General features: G+C 39.5%; 1 protein-coding gene across 2 annotated transcripts; it reads left to right on the top strand.

Annotated features, from left to right (window-relative positions):
* Nucleotides 1-1,572: 1,572 nt before the first annotated feature.
* LOC107268340 (gamma-tubulin complex component 5) lies at nucleotides 1,573-17,034 on the top strand. Of its 2 annotated transcripts, XM_025085669.1 has the most exons (8): nucleotides 1,573-1,829; nucleotides 1,939-2,047; nucleotides 8,071-8,383; nucleotides 8,460-8,679; nucleotides 8,749-9,037; nucleotides 9,104-9,304; nucleotides 16,652-16,734; nucleotides 16,834-17,034. In XM_025085669.1, the coding sequence occupies exons 1-8, from the start codon at nucleotides 1,779-1,781 to the stop codon at nucleotides 17,017-17,019; spliced, it is 1,452 nt and encodes a 483-aa protein (XP_024941437.1). In that variant the 5' UTR covers nucleotides 1,573-1,778; the 3' UTR covers nucleotides 17,020-17,034. The 2 variants fall into 2 exon arrangements, with proteins under 2 accessions (XP_024941437.1, XP_015596509.2); XM_015741023.2 differs by lacking the exons at nucleotides 1,573-1,829; nucleotides 1,939-2,047 and adding an exon at nucleotides 7,226-7,509.
* Nucleotides 17,035-21,845: the final 4,811 nt, after the last annotated feature.

Below are 21,845 nucleotides of genomic sequence, written 5' to 3'. Positions count from 1 at the left end.
TCTTGCAGGTCGTTTGTGGCGTGGATTGTCAAAAATTCACGTCACAATGTATATATTGTAACAAAAATGTTACAATGAACTCCTCCCCACCACCTGGCTCGAGGGCACCACTGGCCCCGAGCACGAGTATTGCGTACGGTATTGGGAATTGCTGTTTATTGCGTTTATTTAGTGTTTTAGGTCTGTTGTATTTAGAGTTAAGATCCCCTCCCTCCACCCTTCCCTCCCTGTCACCGTTTCTCGTAGGGCACTGGCTCGAACACCATCATCGAGGACCGCTACCGTGAACCATCTACGAGGACACATCATCCCTGGATGGACCGAGAAAGTGGCTACGTTGCCGAGGCAACGGAAGGCAGGAATGGCATGAACAGGAGGAACAACTGATCGAGCCTCCCGTGGGATGATACCCGCCAGCCCGCCACCTTCGCCACCGAGATGCAGCCCCGGTGCAGTCCCGTCACACGGACAGGAAAAAGTCCCGTGTGACAGCGGTGGAGCCCTCTCTCTGCGAAACCGCGGACGTGCCCGGGAGCGCGGACCCCGGTGCGCGCAGCCAGCCTGCGCGCCGGCAAAGCCAGCGGCGTGCCGCCCACACGAGACCCTGGACGATCCGGCAACTCCGCAAGATATGAAAAGGACCAATGCCCTGCCATGTCGGAACTGCCGACCAATGCCAAAGCGCATAGCCCTCTCAGCTGAGCAGCCCCAGCCAATCACCGAGGCTCTGGAGGCCCACGAGGGCCAGAGCGACCGGAAATTTTACCACTTCGAGCCAGGGGATTGAGAGTGATAGAGTGAGCTTTTTGCGGATTGTGAAATTGCGAGTGAGAGTGGGATAATTGCGAATTTGGATTATATCGAGTGTTGCGGAATCGTTGCGTGAGTATTGAGTGATTGAGTTTTCCCTATTTCCCCCCTTTTTTCCCTACCCCCCTTTGCGTTTGCGTTTTAATGGATCGTGGATTTCCCCTTTTGGATTTGGCGAGCCGTCCCCACGGGGACCGGCCTTTTTGCGTAGCTTATCTTTTTGAGTTTTAGTCTGGCCTTCCGCCAACCGCGTGCGGCTAGTGGTATATTGCGTGCGTTCTAACTTAGTATCTTGCACTCCTTTTGGAAAACCCCGTGCCCTTTCCCTTACCCGCCGTTTTTGAATATTGTAAAACCCGAGGTATTTGTAAGTAGCCATTATCGCGTTCGGGAACCTTCCTCCCTGAGACCCCCTCACATCCTCCCTTGCTAGCCGTGTCATGTCGCGTTAGAGTAAATATTCGAGGACCTTCTGAGGTCACTCGACGGTGCTACGCCGAACAAGTAGCTGGTGCCCATTTGTTGTTTTCGAGATATCTATTGCCGGTAAGCTCTCCTGTCCGTCCTGCCCCCTTGCCAATACCCTGCTCCCTCGTTCCCTGATTCCCCTCGCCCACTAGTCCGTTTAAAGGTCCGGTGTGACACCGCCTGCTCCTGCGTGAGCCCACGTGTCATTGTTTAGTTTAGCGTGTTCGGAGCGGTTTAGTTTTCTATTGTATTAAATTCTAATTTCTTTTTGAGCATCTTTTCGTTTCTATTCTCTTCTTCTTTGTATTGGCATTTTACTTGTTAATTATTTTCTTTTCTATTTTACCACGTGTTCCCTTTTCTGTTCGAGATCCCTCCGCCCTGTATTTGCGATAGCTGTTCTTGCGAGACCCTGGGCCATTTTCGTGGCCCGGTACGTCACAATATGTATATGTTACAGTTAATAACCCCATGGAAGGGTGTCGGTCGTACCAGGAAGAATGACCTTTTTGTCGTCATTCCAGCTCAGTGCTATTGTTTTCTGTTGTACGGTATAAACTTTATGTTTTTTACTCTGAATTAAATTCTGATATTTTATTAAAGTTTAGTGATGTAAAAGACACTGAATATAATTATCAAAGGTAATTATTTTTAATGTAGATCCTTAGCCCTGACGTATCTGTTGGAGCATTGAGCTACGCCACCTCGGATACATCTCTCGATAAACAACAACATCTCTACATCAGTCAGCAGTTCAAGTTCAACACCCGTACGCTTGAGTATAGCATCGAAAGCAAGGCCCGGTGCAGTGTAATAGTGTATAGGATCTAAATTGTATATGGCGTAACACTTGCGTCTAAAATTTTCAAAGATATCAGCTAGAAGGAGAACATCGGTTTTCAGATACAAATCAGAATATTCACCTAATGTTTTAATGAAAAAAGTTTGCCGAATATTGCAAGCGTGATCATAATCTGCTTCTGAAATTCCTTCGTTATTTAATTTTGAATAAAATTCTTCTTTTACGGGTAATTGATCCTCTTTGAGTTTTTCCCAATTATCAATATATTCGTATTCCTTTACATTATTACAAAGTTTACGCATAATTAGTTTTTGATCATCTTTCAAATAAGATACTAATTGTTCAATGCTACTCGGCATAAATCTAAGCGAATCAGTAAATCGATAATTTACAATCGTATCTTTGACGCTCTTCGTGAAAAATATATATCTTTCTTTGTTTACTGGTAAGAGATTCATTGGACCCTCAAAAGATCTAGCTAGAGCTCGAATGAAGAAGTGTGAATCATAACCAGATAAGTTATGAAATACGACAGGGACGGTATGTGAGTTCTTATAGTTCAAATTACATCCTTGATGTGCAGCACCGCGATATTTGCCTGTAAAATGGCAATGATCACGATGCTTGGCATCCTGAGATGTAAACGGTTTTTCACAAATACGACAAATGTTGGCCGAGTAAAATTTATTTCTTTATTTGAAATTTAGAGATTCCATTGGTACGATATGTTTTAGGTAAAATTCTATAATTTGAGCTAACTCCTTTAATTGATACATAAACCATTTCACGCAATCTTTTCCATGATAAACTTTAAATTTGGGGATAGAATCGTCAAAGTTACATTGTAAATAGTACGCTATACTGTGTGGAATATGTCTTTGATAGAGAGTTGTGTTTAACGAGTTAGACTTATCCGTAATTGGCTCTAATGTACACTCGATGTCAGCATAAACGACAAACGGACAGGTTCTTTATACTTATAATTTTTAAATTTCATAATTTTATCTTATTCATCTGGTAATACGACTCTGCATTTATTTATATTTGCACAATCGACTCTATGTTTTTCGAAAGAGCTTTCTAATCTAAAGTGACATAGACATCTGTCATACAGTCTGTTAAAACCATGATGCTTTGAAATTTGTGAACTTAGTAAGCGGGATAGATTTCGAATTCAAGCAAGTTGATAAACATTACCGTTTTTTATGTTCACGTCATCTCCATTCGAATAAATTGTTGATTTCAACATGAGTAAATGAATCGCTTCCTTGTTTGATTTTTGCTGACTTAGGTAAATTGGTACTATGTCATGACCACTATCACACTTTATACCGTAAACGTTAATTACCAAATCATTTATCTTCTCAAATTTCGAAATGTCCTTTAAGCCAATGGGAAAATTTAATCCTTCGTACCTTTACACTGAGCTGAAGTGGGGGTACGAACTGATCCTGTCTACATGATCTTTTGCTGGATGAAGGGCTGCCGTAACCGACCAGAGAAAACAATACGGATCGTTATTTCTAATGTTCACGACTGCTTTCTTGTTTTGGACGTTCTGAGGCAACTCGATTAATGTTGATAGGCCACCGTGTATCGGTGTGTATTGTGAGGTTATTTTTGGACGTCACAAAAGTCCCGTATTGGTTACTTCCGTTTTTCAATTTCGGGACGCATTTACGTCCCTTTTTCCAATAAATGTTACGCAACCGGCCAGGAGCTCCAGGGTCATAGGTATTAGGGAACGTTAAGTTAATATTTTCGTATACAAATATTTCATACGTCACAACCATCTCACCGAAACCGAGCCATCCGGACAGCTGGAAGCCCACGAAGGAGGATAAGCAGATTTTACGCCGAGGATCGTGGAGAGCTGCCGTGTCGACCTGACGACTCCACCCTATAAGGGACCCTACCCGACAAAGAAGACGGAGGGTTAACTCAAAAGGACAGCGCCATGGATTCCACCCTACCTATCGTTTTATATCGTCAATACCGATAGTCCCTAGTAATGGGACTAGTAACGAAGACGAGGAGGTCTCGAGTTCTGCGAGACCCCTCGTGCTGAAGATCAACGGGCCCCTGCGTGGAGGCACCGTAACTGGCTTGCCATAGGAGGCAGAAACGACCAGACCTACCGAAGTCATCAGGATCTCAGCCACTATTGTTGAGGACAGGGTTGGAATCTGATCGTCGCCAGAGTCCACTGGACACCCCGAGCTACGCCAGCGAGGCTGTGACTATGTTCCGCGTGGCTAGCGAACTTACGACCAGGATGTCAAAGTGTTGCGTTTAGTCCGCGATTGGAACTTTTAATTTACGCTGTCCTTCCGAGTATTATGTATCGTTTCTCAGTGGAAGGCTCCGGCATCTACGGAATATTGTCGAAGTCCGTCTCGTAGGGGTAAGGCGATTGAGCCACAGATGTCACTCTAGTATTATATCGTGTGTTTTATCGAGGAATAGTCCAACGGCAAGACTTTTGTAACGGCGTAGTAATACGAGTATTGTAAATCCTCCCGAGGATCTAATTGGCTATCTAAGAGCACTACTTTTGATTGTTGGTGGGGACGCGAGTCCCAGCTCTACAGTGAACTTTGCGTGTAGAACATTCTTGTCTGAGTTACCATCGTGGTCGGGTGCGAATTTTGTATCATCAGTAGTTTCAATAATACCGGTAAGAATCTTATAACGAGTCACGAAATTTTTTCCATACAGCTATCTTTCCTATTGTTTTCGTGTTCGCGTTTTTCCCAGGGCCTTAGCCTATGGATGATTTCAGTATCGCTAACGTGGAAAAGATTCTGTGTATCGCCTATATTTCTTTAGTGAACTATTATTTCTTGATTTTGTAATATTCTCTTAGCGCGAAAGTCTCGTGACCCTGGAGACCTAACAGAAAGAATCCGCGAGTTCTCGCTTCACGAGGACACGTGTAGTGTATCGTGTTTGTCTCGCTTCCCGAGACTTCACGTAGCGTCGCGTGTGTCCCGCTTCACGGGAGTTCATGTATCGTATACGAAAGTTTCGCAAAAGAATTACTTTAGATTTTGTTTGATTTGCCTAAATTGTTATCTATTACCTTTATTTGACCTGTTTCGAAATTATTATTTGTTAATTGTTGAAATTCTCAATCGTCGTAAATAAAAGGACATCTGTTATTGTTTTCTATTCCGAGGTTCTCATTCTCCTAATCAATTCCCTTACCAACACCTCGGTGATCCCTGCCCCTCTACCATCTCGCGAATTATCTGTGCTGGTCGGTGGCACTTTCTCCGTCCCTTCTAGCATTATTTTGCAGATTTCGTATCGTGACGCAAAGGTGCGTCTGGTGCCCAATCGGTCTTTTTCTGCATCGTATTACAGGGGGATAGAGGTTTATAATTTGTCGACGGAAAATCAGCTGTTTTGCTACGAATAGCTCGAGTAATCAAATTTGGTTATAATTTAAAAAGAAATTTTCGTCACAGTATCTATTGATGTTTACTGCTAAGTTTATAATTTCTACCAATGACCCGCCTGATTCCCTTTCTTGAATGTTCTCAACCTTAGCTAGTAACGTTTCCTTCACATTTGTATTAAACCAGTCGCTGATATCGGTGGTTGGTAGAATAACTTCGTTTTTAGTGTTGAAGAACTTTAGTTCTTCGACAATCTCGCCAGCTTTGATGGTCTCAAATTTACAAGACAAGACGACGTTCACTTTCAAATTTCCATCCTTTCGAAGTGCGTTTTTTATTCTCGCAGTAAACAATTTTCTGGAATCTTCCAAGAAACGGTCCAAGTCCTTGTGTCGCAAATTTACAATGACTTCAGTCCTTATTCTTCCTTTAAAGGTAGATTCCAAGTCATCCCAATGCACTCTGTCACTTCTTCTCTCTTTCGCTGTTCCTCCACCTCTTTTTTGAAGTTGTTTAAATTTTTCGTTTCGAGATTTGAGGATTCCGATCGTTGTTAAAATTTTGGTTTTCTCTCCGATTGTAAGAGTAACATTTCTCAAAATTTTATACAAAAGTCTGATATTTTAAGTGCCAAATTTTGTCCATTTTTCAATTTCTGCAATCGATGATCCCATCTTCAGAAGTTGTTATGCTCCTTCCATAATCTCGATCGACTTTTTACACTTTGTAGAATCCATCTCGTCAATACCAATAATGCACTTGAAGGTTTAACAAATAATGATCACTGTGCACCATCGAAGGGTCTTTTATACGAAGGTGTCAAGGTTTTCCTGGAATTGTTTTGCATCGGTTCGAGCGATAAGACACCTACCCGAATTGCGCACTTTGAGTTCGAACTCTACATCGAAAAGTTTCCGAAGTGCACAAAGGGTCGCTTATCGTCTGCGAGTAATTCGATACCCTGAATAACAAGATGAAAACAGTGTCCGGCTGCCGCCTGAAGTCTGCATGGGGGTCGGGGGAGTCATTGAAAGCTTCGGGGCGGGGGGCTGCCGTTCGATAACTGCATGGAGGTTTCCTGGAATCGAATGGCTGACGAGAGTTGACAAATTTCCTGGAATCGATGCTGCTGCTGCTGCATACTCGATGCGCAATACTGCGAGATAACGTTCAAGGTCAAAACGACTAAAGGCTGCCGTCTGAAATCTACACGGATCGGGAGGGAGAAACGGGGTTCATCGAAGCTTCTAGAAGGCTCCCCGGGGTGGGGGGCAAGGGGCTCAATCAAAACGTCGCGCGAGAGGACCGTCGGCTCTGGGAGCTATTCTCCGCGACTTAGTACGGACACGAACCGTCGAAACTTCTGAAAGGTTCTAGAATGTTCTAGAAGGTTCTCGATTGTGTGCGATTCCTAGAATCGAGCGCAAAATTCTCAGAACATGACTCAAAATTCCTGGAATCCCCCATAAATTCATAGAAAATAGGGGTCTTAGTGACGTCAATTTCGGAAATCATAGAGGTCACGACGGCAACTTAGCACGGACACTCACCTTCGAAGATTCTAGAGTGTCGGTATATTTCGGTTACAGGAATCGTGTTCCAGAACTCCCTAACTTATACTACTGAAAGCAATTGTATTTGAAAGTACTAAAAGTAGTAGGAGATACATGTTTTTGTGTTTTTCGGAAAAACGTCGTTTAAGGGGGTGAACCACCCCTATGCCCCTGCATCTAATTTCTCATTAAAGGGGCACTATTTGTTTCAATTTGTCTTCCCAGTTATTAGAAATCTCTTTTGATGTGTTAATTAAAACGCTTAATCCTTTCAATTATGTTTCACGTTTGTGTATTACGTTTCACGTTATGTGTTTACCAAAACCACCTCTTCGTTTCCTGAAACCTTTCTGGCAGGATTCCTTGTACGCTCGCAAGGTCTTCAGAACACTTGTATGTTATCTATTTCATTTTCGGATCATTTTTCTCCCACGTCTTTTTCCCAATCCATTGCCAGGCGACACTTCGTTCACAGGTGAATTTTTCAAAAATTATTTGTTTATGTACCATAAATCATTAACCTCAAAATGGAAAATTTCGTAAATTTCCTTGTTGAAAGCGCATTATCTTTCCAATACAGCGCTAGTAGCGGGCAGGCCCCTTAATTAATAATTTTATACTGTTGTAAAGGCAGCTTCATATTATCTGAATATGCGGTGTGAACGATAGCTTGACGGACGAAGTACAATAACGTCCAACTGAAGTGGAACACTTGAATTTTTGTATATTTCTGTGAAACTTCAACCGATTTCGAAAAACTAAAGACACATTTTTTTAGAAATTTCCTTCCCTTTCGAATGGTAAAGAGTTTATCCCGATCGGAAATAAAATGGCCGAACGGCAAGGGTTGGAGTGAAATTTTGGGACTTTATGAAAACTGCAATAATTGGTAGTTACAGAAAGAAATTCATATTTGTAATTATAGCACAAGAAAGAGAATCCTTCGGCAGTCTAAAAACACCCCCACTGCACCTCTGTAGCGTCGCTCTAGGGGGAGCTATACCCCGCTGAACACCTAATTGTTTTTTTTTTGCAGTTACAAGAGTATCACTGAATGATGAATTAATGAGAGAAATAATATTGGAATTTTCAAATTACAATTTTTCTAAATTGGTCGATGAGAAAGACATCGCCCTATCATTTGTAACAACAGAGAACATCTCATTATGTACACATGATACCAACATCGAAGAGAATATAATACAACAAATGACAAAAATGGAAAATCCATTTCTGATAAAGGCTTTAGAGAAATATTTGCCCTTTAATATGGTTCAAAAAGACAAGATAAATGGGTTGATTTCCAACAAATTTTCAAATGCGCAGTTGGAGCATGATATATATTATAAGTATTTACATTCAACTTTCTTGAGAATATAATAAATTGATACATTTTCCAAACACTAATCTATAATAATGTTGTAGGCTTAAGAAAATGTCAGAATTCGTTCTTCCGTGCGGAAAAGTCTTAAAAAATACATTATCTAGAATTTTGATTTTACGATATAGTGGAACAAGTAAACTAGTTAAAGATATCATGTTAAAGGAACATAAATTAGACGTACACTTGAAGATCGTGAGAAGTGTATACATGATGGAAATGGGTCACGTCATGAACAAATTCTGTAAAATAATATTTACAGAGGTAAGAAATACCGTTTAGAATTGAATACTATTTTGTATGTTTTGCGTAACCGCATCATTATTATTTTAGATTGAAACAAATGCTACGTGGAATAACTCGAACTTTTTGACTAGTATTCTTGAAGAAATTCTCTCTCAGGAGTGGTCCGAGTCAAACTCACGCTGGTCTATTATTACTGATCCTGTTCTAACGTATCAAGTTCTGCGAGCTATTGACGGTATAACGTTACATTATGCAATTGATTGGCCTGTGAGCATGTTTCTCAATGAAGAAACACTTAAAATGTATAATGAATTATTTCAATTTCAACTAAAATTAAAGTGGGCTCTTTGGACATTGGAGAACTTAAAATTCAGCGGTAATTATCTATTTCACTTTATACATGTACATATTAACTGATTTTAATGCAAATATTTTTTATTAGATCTTGAAGGTTCAAAATTAACGAACATTATCAACAAAGTTGATAACTTTTATGCTAAACGCCTGCAATGCTTACGTTTTTGGTTAATACATGCAATAGGATCTGTACACAGTTATGTAACCGGGCAAGTCCTACAAGGATTAGGTTTTGTATTGGAAAAAACACTAAATGAAGTTAACGATCTTGACACCATAATAGCAGGTAGTAGCCTCTATCTATACCAATACTATATACAGGTTGTCCCAGAATTACCTTAACACCGGAAAGTGGGTGATGTCCGGAGGCCTCCCGAGTACATGATGGGAGGTACAGTCGTGTAAGGCAAAAGTTAGCTACTTCAGACGGATCGCGCGATTAGTAATTGTTTTACGGTCCAAGCGTCAAACGCATTCGTTCACAGACTGGTGGAATGCCACACTCATTGCTCATCACATGACTGATCTAAAACTCAAGAATCGTAAATGAAATACTCAGGTTTTAAAGTTCCCCTAACAAGTAGTCTATTTGTCTGCACAGCGCTCATAAAAAGGACTGACGAGAAGCCGTGAGTGGGACGCGAACCAATAATAGGAACTGCCAGGAATAAATTATTTGTTCTTACAATGTTACATCGCACCAATATCGGCAGTCTGCGAATGAATGTACAGCGCAAATCCTTCATTCTGATTGGTGCACCTTAAATGCTTCCCATTAGAAAACTATTGCGAATTTTGACAAACGGTTTGTGGGAGCGTACTCGGGGGACCTCAATATATCACCTTCTTTTCGGTGTTAAAGTAATTCTGGGATACCCTGTATACAGAGTTATTCAGTGGAAACACACCAGCTAAAGTTAGGCTAAAGTTGCCGACACGGTAGTGTGGCCTCTTCAAAAAGTGACATCTAGGCACAGTTCACCGTCACAGATTCGCATATGGGCATAATGACAGTTCGCATAGAAATATGAGGTTATTGAAATATTTCATAATTAGGTTACTGAAATAATTATTTAATATTAATATTGTAATATGACAAAATGTAATATCAGTTAAGGTTTATTTTTATACCAGATTGCAATAACTGTCAGGACAGTTTCAGGATTTCTAAAAGGGATTCACAGGAGTGTTAGGATATTTCTGGGAATTTAGAAAAGGCTTACCAAAGAGTGTTGGGAAATCTGAGGACATGGGTTTGTTCAGTTTTCTCATTTTCAGCCCTCCCTTAATCAATGGCATAAGGGGATGAAGCAGGATCACTCTCTGGTGTTGTGAGTCCAAACACTGGATTCACGGACTTGACTGCCGGAAAGGGTTTTGGGGAGTCAGGTACTTTGGGATTCGTTGCCCGAGTAAAAAGTTGGAACTTAACTGTCGATAACAAGTAAAAGATTTATTTGAAACAAAATAAGTTACGTTAGAATACACTATTAGAAATAAACCGTAAACGTCGTGAGTACGAAATCACGAGGCTGGAGGTTAGTACTTCGACTAAGTTACCGTAGTAACACTTCACTCGTAGCTCTCTTACTTCGTCTGACGTGCCGACAGGCCGTCCGCTATTTATATCTTAATTATGGAATTTTTTAGAGATACAATAACCCAAGGATTGTTTCTATATTTCACCATGGTGTCGGTGATGTGTCTCCTTTGTTTCCATAATATTAGCGAGTGGAATGTACCGCGTCGCAGCGTAGCCATTCCGTCTCTTCTGACGTAGGCGCGTTTCCAAATCTATATTATTGTTTGCAACACTGAACTATAATAGGATACCTAAAAGGATTCACAGGAGCGTTAGGATATTTCTGGGAATTGCTTATGTGAATCAATGACGGTAAGCTGTGCCTAGATGTTACTTTTTGGAGAGGCCACACTGCCGTGTCGATCACTTGGGCCCAACTTCAGCTGGTATGTTCTACTGAATAATTCTGTATATATATGTGTATACTGTGACGACGAAATCACACAAATAAATGGCACCAACTGAAATAATTTGAAACTATTAAATTATTGGGCGCCAAGCATAACCAGAGTTACACCGCTGTCTCCGAAGGACACCCTGGCCAGCTCTTGCGCGGTGGGATCCTGAGTTTGGGAGACAATAACTAATACCTCAAATTTGTAATAACAACAAGACAATACAAAATGGGCTTCAAACGAAACCCACAGACGGGCCCGATTTATTAATAACAAGAAAAATAAGGATGAATGTAATAATAATATGAACGACGATTCCAAAATAATTTACAAAGCGATGACTAACAACATAAGTGGAACAATGGTTCCGTAGAATAAACACGAATGGGAACAACGGTTTCTCCACCACTTACAAGACGTAAATAATAATAATATCGAATAACAGTTCTATAAGGAATATAATAGATGGTTAATTTAAACAATTAATCGCATAGGAACTCGCGGTCCCTTAAAATTCAGATAACGAGGAATAACGATTCCTGACGCGACGCGAATAATAATAATGACAAGGAATAGGCGGATCGGAATCCTCTAGCATCAATACACAAAGGTATTGTCTGGAATTCCAGACGTTTCCGGAAATAACACGCGTGTTACATAATGCACTTGCAAGGATTTAGCTGCAGCAATATTTACTAATTCAGCTGGCAAGTAGCCTATTGCCCCTCTCGTCAGCTTCACAATATTTACCCTTTTGAATGTCGTAACAATACCGGTACTTGACCTCCTCTCAAGACATCTAATACACAGTATCCGTAGATTCCATTCCCCGCTGGGAATCTAGATCTTTCGCGTGTCACCAAGCACGTGCAGTCTATCCCGTCACGAATAATCACGAGACCGGAACCAGTTCCGGAAACCTATTTACCTACTGAAAATATCAGTCAAGAAATACGCCATTCCCTAGCTGCCTTCTTACCACCTACGAATTCATCGCCGGGAGAAAAGTACCATTGCGCGGCCCTTACATTACTCAACACACGACCGAAACTATTACACGTAGTGTGGACTGTACAGGAAAGTTGTGCATGCAATTTGTTTTAACATCCTTCACTAATTACAAATCAAAAACTAGAAACGAAACTTTGATACGGGATCCTCCAGATCGCCACCGTATTAGCAAGCATCGGATCTCAACGATTGTGTAAGCGGAAGGCGACGCGTGCTGTCTGGATTGAAGATCCAGCAGTTAAATCTATAGTCCCGTGAATCCCAATCAATTCCAAAATTATTTAGCTCGGTAGCGTCACTCACCCCGAATCGCTCTCTCCAGGTCATCTAAATCTCTCCGATCCATCCTCGCTCTCTCTCACTCTCACTCTTACTCTAACTCACGATTTTCTTTCACACACGTTTGACACTCCGCTCACTATCCTAGCTACACCGCAAGTGACGCTACCCAGACGCTCCCCCGCTAACGTGTCCTACTGGCGCGATAAAATATTACCCTTGGGCCCAATCAAAGTTGCACTATCCCCTACGTAGCACAATTCGCCCGCGATCTTCAGTTGTTTCTTCGATCCTAGAAAAACATATCCGAGCATCTTCGCCTCTACTGGGCAATTGCAGTGTTTTTTGACGGGGCGAGAATCACATTCGCACCCTATCTCTCGTTGCACGGCTCCAGGCCACCACTGCAACCCCCTGATGCATCCGGGATCCTTGATCTTCTTCAGGATCAGAGGGCATACAGGAGTTGCACAAGCGGCGTGAAGCCGAATATCGACGGAGTAGAGGTGGATGTGATTCGCGCCTTCTGGAAACGACACTGCAGCCATCCTAACCTAGTAAGATGTCAGGATCTATTTCATCGAGATCGTCAAAACAATTGAAGATCGCGAGCTCACTAGCGGAGCCGGTGTAACAGCGAACCTGATTGGACCAGGGGGTGGTATTACAGCGCGCTGTCGGGAAGATTCCCGATTTTGGAAATTTGTAGCGTCACTCACGGCGTGGCCTAGCTCAGGGATAGACATGCTATCATTTTATACCCATTTTTGGATTTATTGTATCGTATCGTGATTCGTTTGAGGGAGCTATAATCCAGGAGAATGTGTTCCTGTGGATAGTAGGAGCTACTGGACAACGGTGTGTGGCGCTCAGGGATATCTTGGCTATTTATCAACTTACGGGATCAACCGATTTTTTCTGTTCGACGTACTCTTACGCGTCATTCTACGCTTTCCTGATCGCTAGCGGTCCGAAGATAGCTAATTCGGTGACAAACAGAAGATCGGTCTCTCATTTCCTTCTTTCTATTCTTCCATTTTTGTGTCTTATTGTTCAGTCCACGCCTCGCGGTATCATCTCCTTAGCACACGGGTGTGTGAGTCACTATCGTACCTTTTACTATCGTGCCATTTGTTATCGTACCGTTTGTTATATCGTATCGTATGTTGCGTCGTTCCAGCGGGAACATTATTGTATAATGTTGTTTGAGTAATATCCAAGTGTGTTCTGTACCATCTCGATCTGTCTTCTGTACTTATCACTTGTATTCAACCGTATTGTTCTTATATTTTTCCATTTAAAATAAATCGGATTCGTCCCTAGATTTTGGTTCCGATAGTTCGTAGTTGTATAAAATAATTTCAGTAGTTTTTAGAGTGGACCTCCCTAATTTTCAGATTTTGATTATTGTTTCCCAAACCCAGGACATCACCGCATAACAGCTGGCCAGGGTTTCCTTAGGAGACAGCTGTGTAACTATGGTTATACCTGGCGCCCAATAATTTAGTATTTTATTAATTATTTCTCGCGGTGCCATTCATTTGTGTGTCATCATAAAAAGTGTCATCACAATATATATATAAGTATAAAATATATATATATATATATATATATATATATATATATATACATACATATATACATGTATACATACATATATATGAGCGATTCCGTCAGACTTCAGTTACCTATATTTTATTTGCTGTGCTATGTGGATTCGGTTGTTTTTATTTTGACACATATCCCGGAGACGATGCATCGTATCACAAAAATTATAAACAATGAAAGTTTTGTATTTTTTAAATATTTACAATAAAAATTGTTTTTTCAATTTTTTGAGTAATCTAAACCTGTTTTCAAAAAAAGAAATACACAAAATCTTTTTTTCTGACCAAAGCTCCACCGATATCGGTGTTACGGAATTTTTTTTATATTCTGTAGATAAAATATGAATTTTGTATAAAATTACAAATTGAGAAATCCGGCCGTTTTTTAGTCACAATTTTTTTTTTAATTTATAAGATCACTAATGCTGTGGGTAAGGTGCTATTCAAAGTAACACCTCTAGATGTGAAGAGTAAAACAGTAATAGTATTTATTGAGAGTTATGGTGTAACGAAAATAAGAGATTGGTTTTGGCGAATATGTATCCACTATACCCGTTTCTACAGAACAAACTGGCAGGCTCTTGCCCCGTTTTCAGTTTATTGCAGATTGCTGTACAATTCGCAATCTCGAGCGATTTCCTGATCTGGTGGAAATCTAAGCGGAACACTTGTCGTATTCTAATGGCGAGGACTTGCTCTATTCTACGTTGGAAGCTAAGCTGGACACTTGTCCTATTCTAATGGCGAGCGCTTGCTCTGTTCTATGTTGAAGCTAAACTGGACAGTTGTCCTATTTTAATGACGAGCACTTGCTCTTTTCTAATGGCGAGCACTTGCTCTCTACTAAAGTCTCGCGAACTCACAATTCTTTCCCTTGTCCGTCTCATCGACTCACTTTAACCAGACTGACTGCACCTCATCGTCTCGCGACGCTGGTGCCTTCGGGGTTGCTGCATAAGTATTTTCACTCTTTAGTGTATGCCCTTATAAGGCGACGTTACTTGCAATTCTCAGAACTACGATAACGTAGGAACCTAGGGTTCCTAGCTTCTTTATGTTCGAGGTGGTTCTTAGTATTGAGATAAGGACCAATGATACTTTGAGATTGGCTTGGAGGCATAACACCTCTCGGTGTGATCGTGAGACTTGACTGTGGGATACAACACTAATTTTTGTTGAAAATCTTAAAAAAAAAAAAATTCTAATAAATTTAAAAAAAAGTAATGCGAGCTTGAAATTTATAACCTTAACCGTTTGAGTGCCACGTGTCTGCTGTTTTCTCATCTAAAAGTGCCAAAGAGCGTTTTTTCGCTTGTCTTATTCCCTCCCCAAAAATTCCAATCGGCGCGCTAGCGCATGTCTTATTCCCTTTCCAAAATGCCAAGGCGCGCTATTGTGCTGTTTTCTTTTATTTTTACCTAAAATGGCGTGGTAACCGTAAAGTTCGAGCGACAGATAAGAGGCGCCAAATCGCTCCTTGGCACTCAAACAGTTAAAGATAGTCTCAACTCTGAAAAATACAGAGAGATAATTTAATCAGAAAAAAAAAATGAGTGTTCTTATAAATTAAAAAAAGTTGTGACTAAAAAACGGCTGGATGTCCCAATTTTTAATTTTACACAAAATTCATATTCTATCTACAGAATATTAAAAAATTCCATAACACCGATATCGGTGGGGCTTTGGTCAGGAAAAGAATTTGTGTATTTTTTTTTTCTGAAAACAGGTTCAGATTATTCAAAAAATTAAAAAAATGTCTTTTATTGTTGTTACGTAGGCCGTAGTGGCTAGCGAGGCCTTTAAATTTGATAACAAAAATTTAAAAGTACCAAAAAAAAAGGAATGACCGAAGGTAACGTGAATAATATTTGAGTGAATTCCGAGCGGTAAGAATGCACTCAATGGTGGGTTTGCTGCTCGTTTAAGGTGTTGAAACACGCCTTGCTATTCCAACGTGGATAGATATTCTCTGAAATGTTGAGGATGGGTAATAGATATTTAAAACGCGAGTAAAATGTGAATTTACGATATATTGTTACAACCAATTTAGAAGTTTTCAATTAATTGTCGTGTACAGTGTTTCGATTATGAGAAATATTGGATAACAATACCTGACTGTGTGTGAGGTTAAGGCAAGAAGAAATTTGGTGGAACAGAAATTTATCAAATCTATGCGATATTTGGAAAGACTAGTCTATGCAGCTCAATTTTGCCCGGTAACCGATCCAGCTTGTTCCCTAGGGTATGTAATAACGAATCCGTACCGAGGCCAGATTACGAATATTACACTGAATCTAATACTCTAACGATTAGAGCCACGAGTGGCAACGTGCAGTCCGATCTTTTACGCGTGAAACTGAATGATTTTCTGAGCCTCTGTGCCATGATTTTGGCTGCTTATATAGTCGATTTTTGCTGATGCTCTAGGTACGGTTAGGACGTTAGGAATGCACTGCGTAACGTGCTGAGTCTGCAATTATGCTTCCTGTCGGCTACGTTATTCTTCTGTTTCGGAATGAAGGTCGATATACGTAACAATTGTAGATACTAAAAAAACACGAAACTTTCATTTTTTAGAAATTTTTTATACTATGCGCCGTCTCGGGGATATCTGTGTTCAAAATAAAAACGACCGAATTCATGTAGCACAGCAAATAAAATACGGGTGGCTGAAGTCTAATGGAATCGCTCATATATGCATGTATATATCACTAAACAAAATTCTCGAATCATAATGATTGAGCAAATTTGATTTTCAGTTCACAATAAATACTTACAGAAAATGCGTGTGCATTGTTTTCTGACGCTAGAATTTCGAGACCTGATGGTAACAATAAATAATGTAAGTACTTAACGAAGACTTCTGAAAATTGCGGTGATACTATTGATATAGAAGGCTCTCTGTGTTGTCTGCATAGTTTTATTATTTTTCTTGTATTAGCTATTTTACATGTGCGTTCACGTGCAAAATAAATGGAAGAGTGATGCCTCTGCAACATTCACTAATTTGAAGGAACTTGATTTAATGGAAAGCGCTTATGTCAACTACCATACCCATTTCGCTTTGGCATTGCATAATGCGGTGCAACATAAGGATGCGGACTACTGTGAGTATACAATGTTATAAATAGAAGTACAGACCATATTTTAATTCATTGCATCAAAGTTATGTGTCTATAAAGATGCATTCTGAGTAATTAAATGACCTCTTAATAATAAGAAGTTTTCCAATTTTTCCTATTTTGACTTTAAAAACTCTATGATTTCATTATCTAGTTTTTGAGATATTAAGGGGTCTCGGAAATATTTAAGCCATCATCGAAAATAACGGAATTCGCACCATCAAATTTTAAGACGTATAATTTCGTTGTTAAAGGGAGTATACTATTTAGACGGCCGAAAATGAGGCATTTTTCATGAATTTTTTTGAAGGTGATAAAATAATCGTATCATTTTAAAATTGTGGTATCATTTTATTCCACCTTTAAAGCATAAAAAAATATTTTTTTTTGTTATGAAAGAAAATGGCGGCTCTGTGTATTATTTGGCCAGGCGTGTTTTGCGTGACACTGAAAAGTGCTGCAGTTGTCACGTTCTTTGTAATGATCTGAAACCAAAAAAACAAGTATTTTTCGATTACTGACATGTAAAGGGGAAGGACTAATCTAAAAAACAATGAAAAAGTATAAAATTAAAATATGATAGGCTGTTGAAAAAACTGTTCGAATTTTCGACCATTTTTTCGACAGTTTTTACCCCAAACAAATATTTTATTTACGCGATATCTTTAAAACGTTAGGTCTGTTCTTCCGATAATATTATAGAGAATCACCTCCCAAAAATTCAGCCAGATCGACCAATAACTTTTTGAGTTACAACATGAGCAGTTTTTGAAAATTTAGTTTCGAGATAATCGCGTTTAAAGTTTCAATACGATAAAACTATTAGTCTTACTGACTTACCGATCAATCAGCGATTCCAGACGCATATAATAATCCTTCAGCCTCTTCAAAAAGCTGAATAATGATTGAGCAAATTTGATTTTCAGTTCACAATAAATACTTACAGAAAATGCGTGTGCATTGTTTTCTGACGCTAGAATTTCGAGACCTGATGGTAACAATAAATAATGTAAGTACTTAACGAAGACTTCTGAAAATTGCGGTGATACTATTGATATAGAAGGCTCTCTGTGTTGTCTGCATAGTTTTATTATTTTTCTTGTATTAGCTATTTTACATGTGCGTTCACGTGCAAAATAAATGGAAGAGTGATGCCTCTGCAACATTCACTAATTTGAAGGAACTTGATTTAATGGAAAGCGCTTATGTCAACTACCATACCCATTTCGCTTTGGCATTGCATAATGCGGTGCAACATAAGGATGCGGACTACTGTGAGTATACAATGTTATAAATAGAAGTACAGACCATATTTTAATTCATTGCATCAAAGTTATGTGTCTATAAAGATGCATTCTGAGTAATTAAATGACCTCTTAATAATAAGAAGTTTTCCAATTTTTCCTATTTTGACTTTAAAAACTCTATGATTTCATTATCTAGTTTTTGAGATATTAAGGGGTCTCGGAAATATTTAAGCCATCATCGAAAATAACGGAATTCGCACCATCAAATTTTAAGACGTATAATTTCGTTGTTAAAGGGAGTATACTATTTAGACGGCCGAAAATGAGGCATTTTTCATGAATTTTTTTGAAGGTGATAAAATAATCGTATCATTTTAAAATTGTGGTATCATTTTATTCCACCTTTAAAGCATAAAAAAATATTTTTTTTTGTTATGAAAGAAAATGGCGGCTCTGTGTATTATTTGGCCAGGCGTGTTTTGCGTGACACTGAAAAGTGCTGCAGTTGTCACGTTCTTTGTAATGATCTGAAACCAAAAAAACAAGTATTTTTCGATTACTGACATGTAAAGGGGAAGGACTAATCTAAAAAACAATGAAAAAGTATAAAATTAAAATATGATAGGCTGTTGAAAAAACTGTTCGAATTTTCGACCATTTTTTCGACAGTTTTTACCCCAAACAAATATTTTATTTACGCGATATCTTTAAAACGTTAGGTCTGTTCTTCCGATAATATTATAGAGAATCACCTCCCAAAAATTCAGCCAGATCGACCAATAACTTTTTGAGTTACAACATGAGCAGTTTTTGAAAATTTAGTTTCGAGATAATCGCGTTTAAAGTTTCAATACGATAAAACTATTAGTCTTACTGACTTACCGATCAATCAGCGATTCCAGACGCATATAATAATCCTTCAGCCTCTTCAAAAAGCTGATTCCATTTGTTGTTGTTTTCTGACTATACGAGCTGCTTTAGTTTCAGAAAGCGTCATCTTGTTCTGCTTCGCTACTCGTGCCTCAACGATGTTTTCGACGAAAACTTTCAAATAGGTGCCAACAATTATATCTAAATTGTTCATAATTCTAAGAGTGGAGGTGTAGCCTTCATTAAATATCCCAGCAGAAATATAGGCTGATATTTCAATGATTTTAATCCAGAATGTAAGTGCTTTGGAGATAATCGCCAAACTGTCGCGTTGAAACTTTCGTTGTCATTCTGGGTATGGCCACCCAAGCATCTTTCCAATAAATCAACCCTAGATAAATCTTCATAAATTGTTAGAAGATGGTGTTTAATGTCGCTGCCAAGTAATGGAGTAAAATCTTCAAAGAATTATACCAAGATATTGTGAAAGAAACGTTGCTCCACCCCAAGCGCTCCGGCTACCAGACTCGCTAGTTTACGGTATGCGGACCCCGGCGCTCTCGACTATGTGCAATAACTCCATAAATATTTAATATTTCGATTTGTCCTTTTTCCAGTACATTCTTAATATATTATACTTTCGAAATATGAAAAACAAAAAAACTGATTTTTTGAAAATTCTAAATAGTATGCTCCCCTTAATGATAGTCAACAAATAGTGTTTAAAAAGCGTACACGTGCACGATGAACTTTTTGTTCATAAATTAAAGGAAAAAATGGTTTCGTCTTGAATAAAACGATTCATATACAGTTTAATTCATTTCATCTGTTCAGTGTGAGCAAAAACTCAAATATCAATCATTACGCCCCCGTGTAAATTAAGTGAAATTCTTACGTGCGGTTTCTCGATGCAATGCAGCGAAGTAAATGGGTCATTTTTTTTACGACCCTCTTAATTTTATTTACATATTTCTGTGAGATGGTAAGTTTCACACCCTAGTAATCTACTCTGTCCAGTCATTATTAGCAAAGCGGTGAGGAGTGTCATCATCTTTCTTATAAAATATTTTTTAGTATAGCCAAATTCTTACACATGCTTCTTATTTACTGTAAATGTTGTTGTAATGCAACAGTTGCGACATTGTTCTACGGGCTGTCAAGTATCCTGATAGTTAAGTTGGAAATAAACATGTTAATGAAATTAAAAACATATAGCCATGTTATTTATATATTTGAGTTAAGTAAATAGGCAGTTTCACTTAAATATTTATTGCGCTAGTACTTGTAAATTTCAATATAATTTTGTTACAAGTATAGATTTTTATTATATTCTGAGATTACTCCGTATCTTTGTTGAACATTTCAAAATCAATGTAACTAGCACAATTTCAGAGAATTCGACAATATATGTATTGTAACGTATTTCTTTAACTTGACCCGACACCGATAGCAAAACATACTGGAACGAATATCTGCGAGAACCAACCTACGTTACCTTCGGCCGTCCATCCGTCGTTCGTGCATCCGCAAGCCAGGCGGGCGCCAGCCAATTCTTTTTTCACCGGGAACTGACGAGCCGGTATAAACTGGGAGTTGGGATGGAACAGGCCCAACTTGCTTTGACAATAGCCAAATCCGAGAACTAATCATTCTGATTGGTCGAGTGCCTTATAACCGATAATTCTTCTATCTCCTTCGAGTCGTCCTTTTAAACCAAATCGAGAGCGTTCCTTAGCGAATCGGTACGTGATTTTTGGAGATCCTCCACGGCCGCTTCCCCAGGGCATCGGGCGACAGCTGGGCACCACATCCTTAACTCGGGCAGGAGGTTCCTCTCCTGCCCTTAACCATATCAAAACTTCCTCCGCCCGCTCTACAGCCCTTTGCCCATCTCCAGCGGGGCGCCGGTATCTCACCCGGGCTTCTGCCGGTCCGTGGAGACGTCTCCGTCGGGTACTCTCCTCTGCCGGGCAACTCGGTACGTCGAGACTATCTCCCCACGGCAGATTCGAGCACCTCGACCTCAATTAAACAATCACACAATCTTACGAGAGCCTTGACATAACTGTACGAATCAACCCGAGAGCGTAGCTTCTGAGCAGGGTGGCGACCCGAAGGGAACCAGAAATCGAGAACGTCATCTGTATCGATAACTGGAGCCGCCTTGGGACCGTGATTCGAAAAATCACGTCACAGTATACACTAGTGTATCATATAATAATAATAGAGCACGAAATCTTGAATCGCTGAAACTGTATATAAAACAAGAATAAGAAACGAAACACAATAATCGCTTGACCGGATTAGACTAATAACTATAGGTATTTACTCCAACAATCACTCACATACACACTCATACATTAATCATTACGCATGGTCCAGATATTACAATTTAGACATATGCCGCTCAAAAAATATATGTATGTAAGAAAATATATAACCTATCCCTAAGTCAACTCAGCAATCCCGTATCCTCCATAGTAGTCAAAAAATATATGATCTCCATGATTAGAAAACTCGTTCTTTGTAGTTGAAACCATGGATGGCAGACGTATGGATATGTATGAATATATATATTTATATGTATATTGTGACGACACTTTTTAACAGTGACGCACAAATAAATGGCACCGCGAGAAATAATTAATGAAATACTAAATTATTGGGCGCCAGGTATAACCAGAGTTACACCGCTGTCTCCTAAGGACACCCTG

Source organism: Cephus cinctus, unplaced genomic scaffold (assembly GCF_000341935.2).
Source record: "Cephus cinctus unplaced genomic scaffold, Ccin1 Ccin1_scaffold0520, whole genome shotgun sequence".
In the NCBI taxonomy this organism is placed as follows: domain Eukaryota; kingdom Metazoa; phylum Arthropoda; class Insecta; order Hymenoptera; family Cephidae; genus Cephus; species Cephus cinctus.
This window is presented reverse-complemented; position numbering and strand designations above follow the sequence as displayed.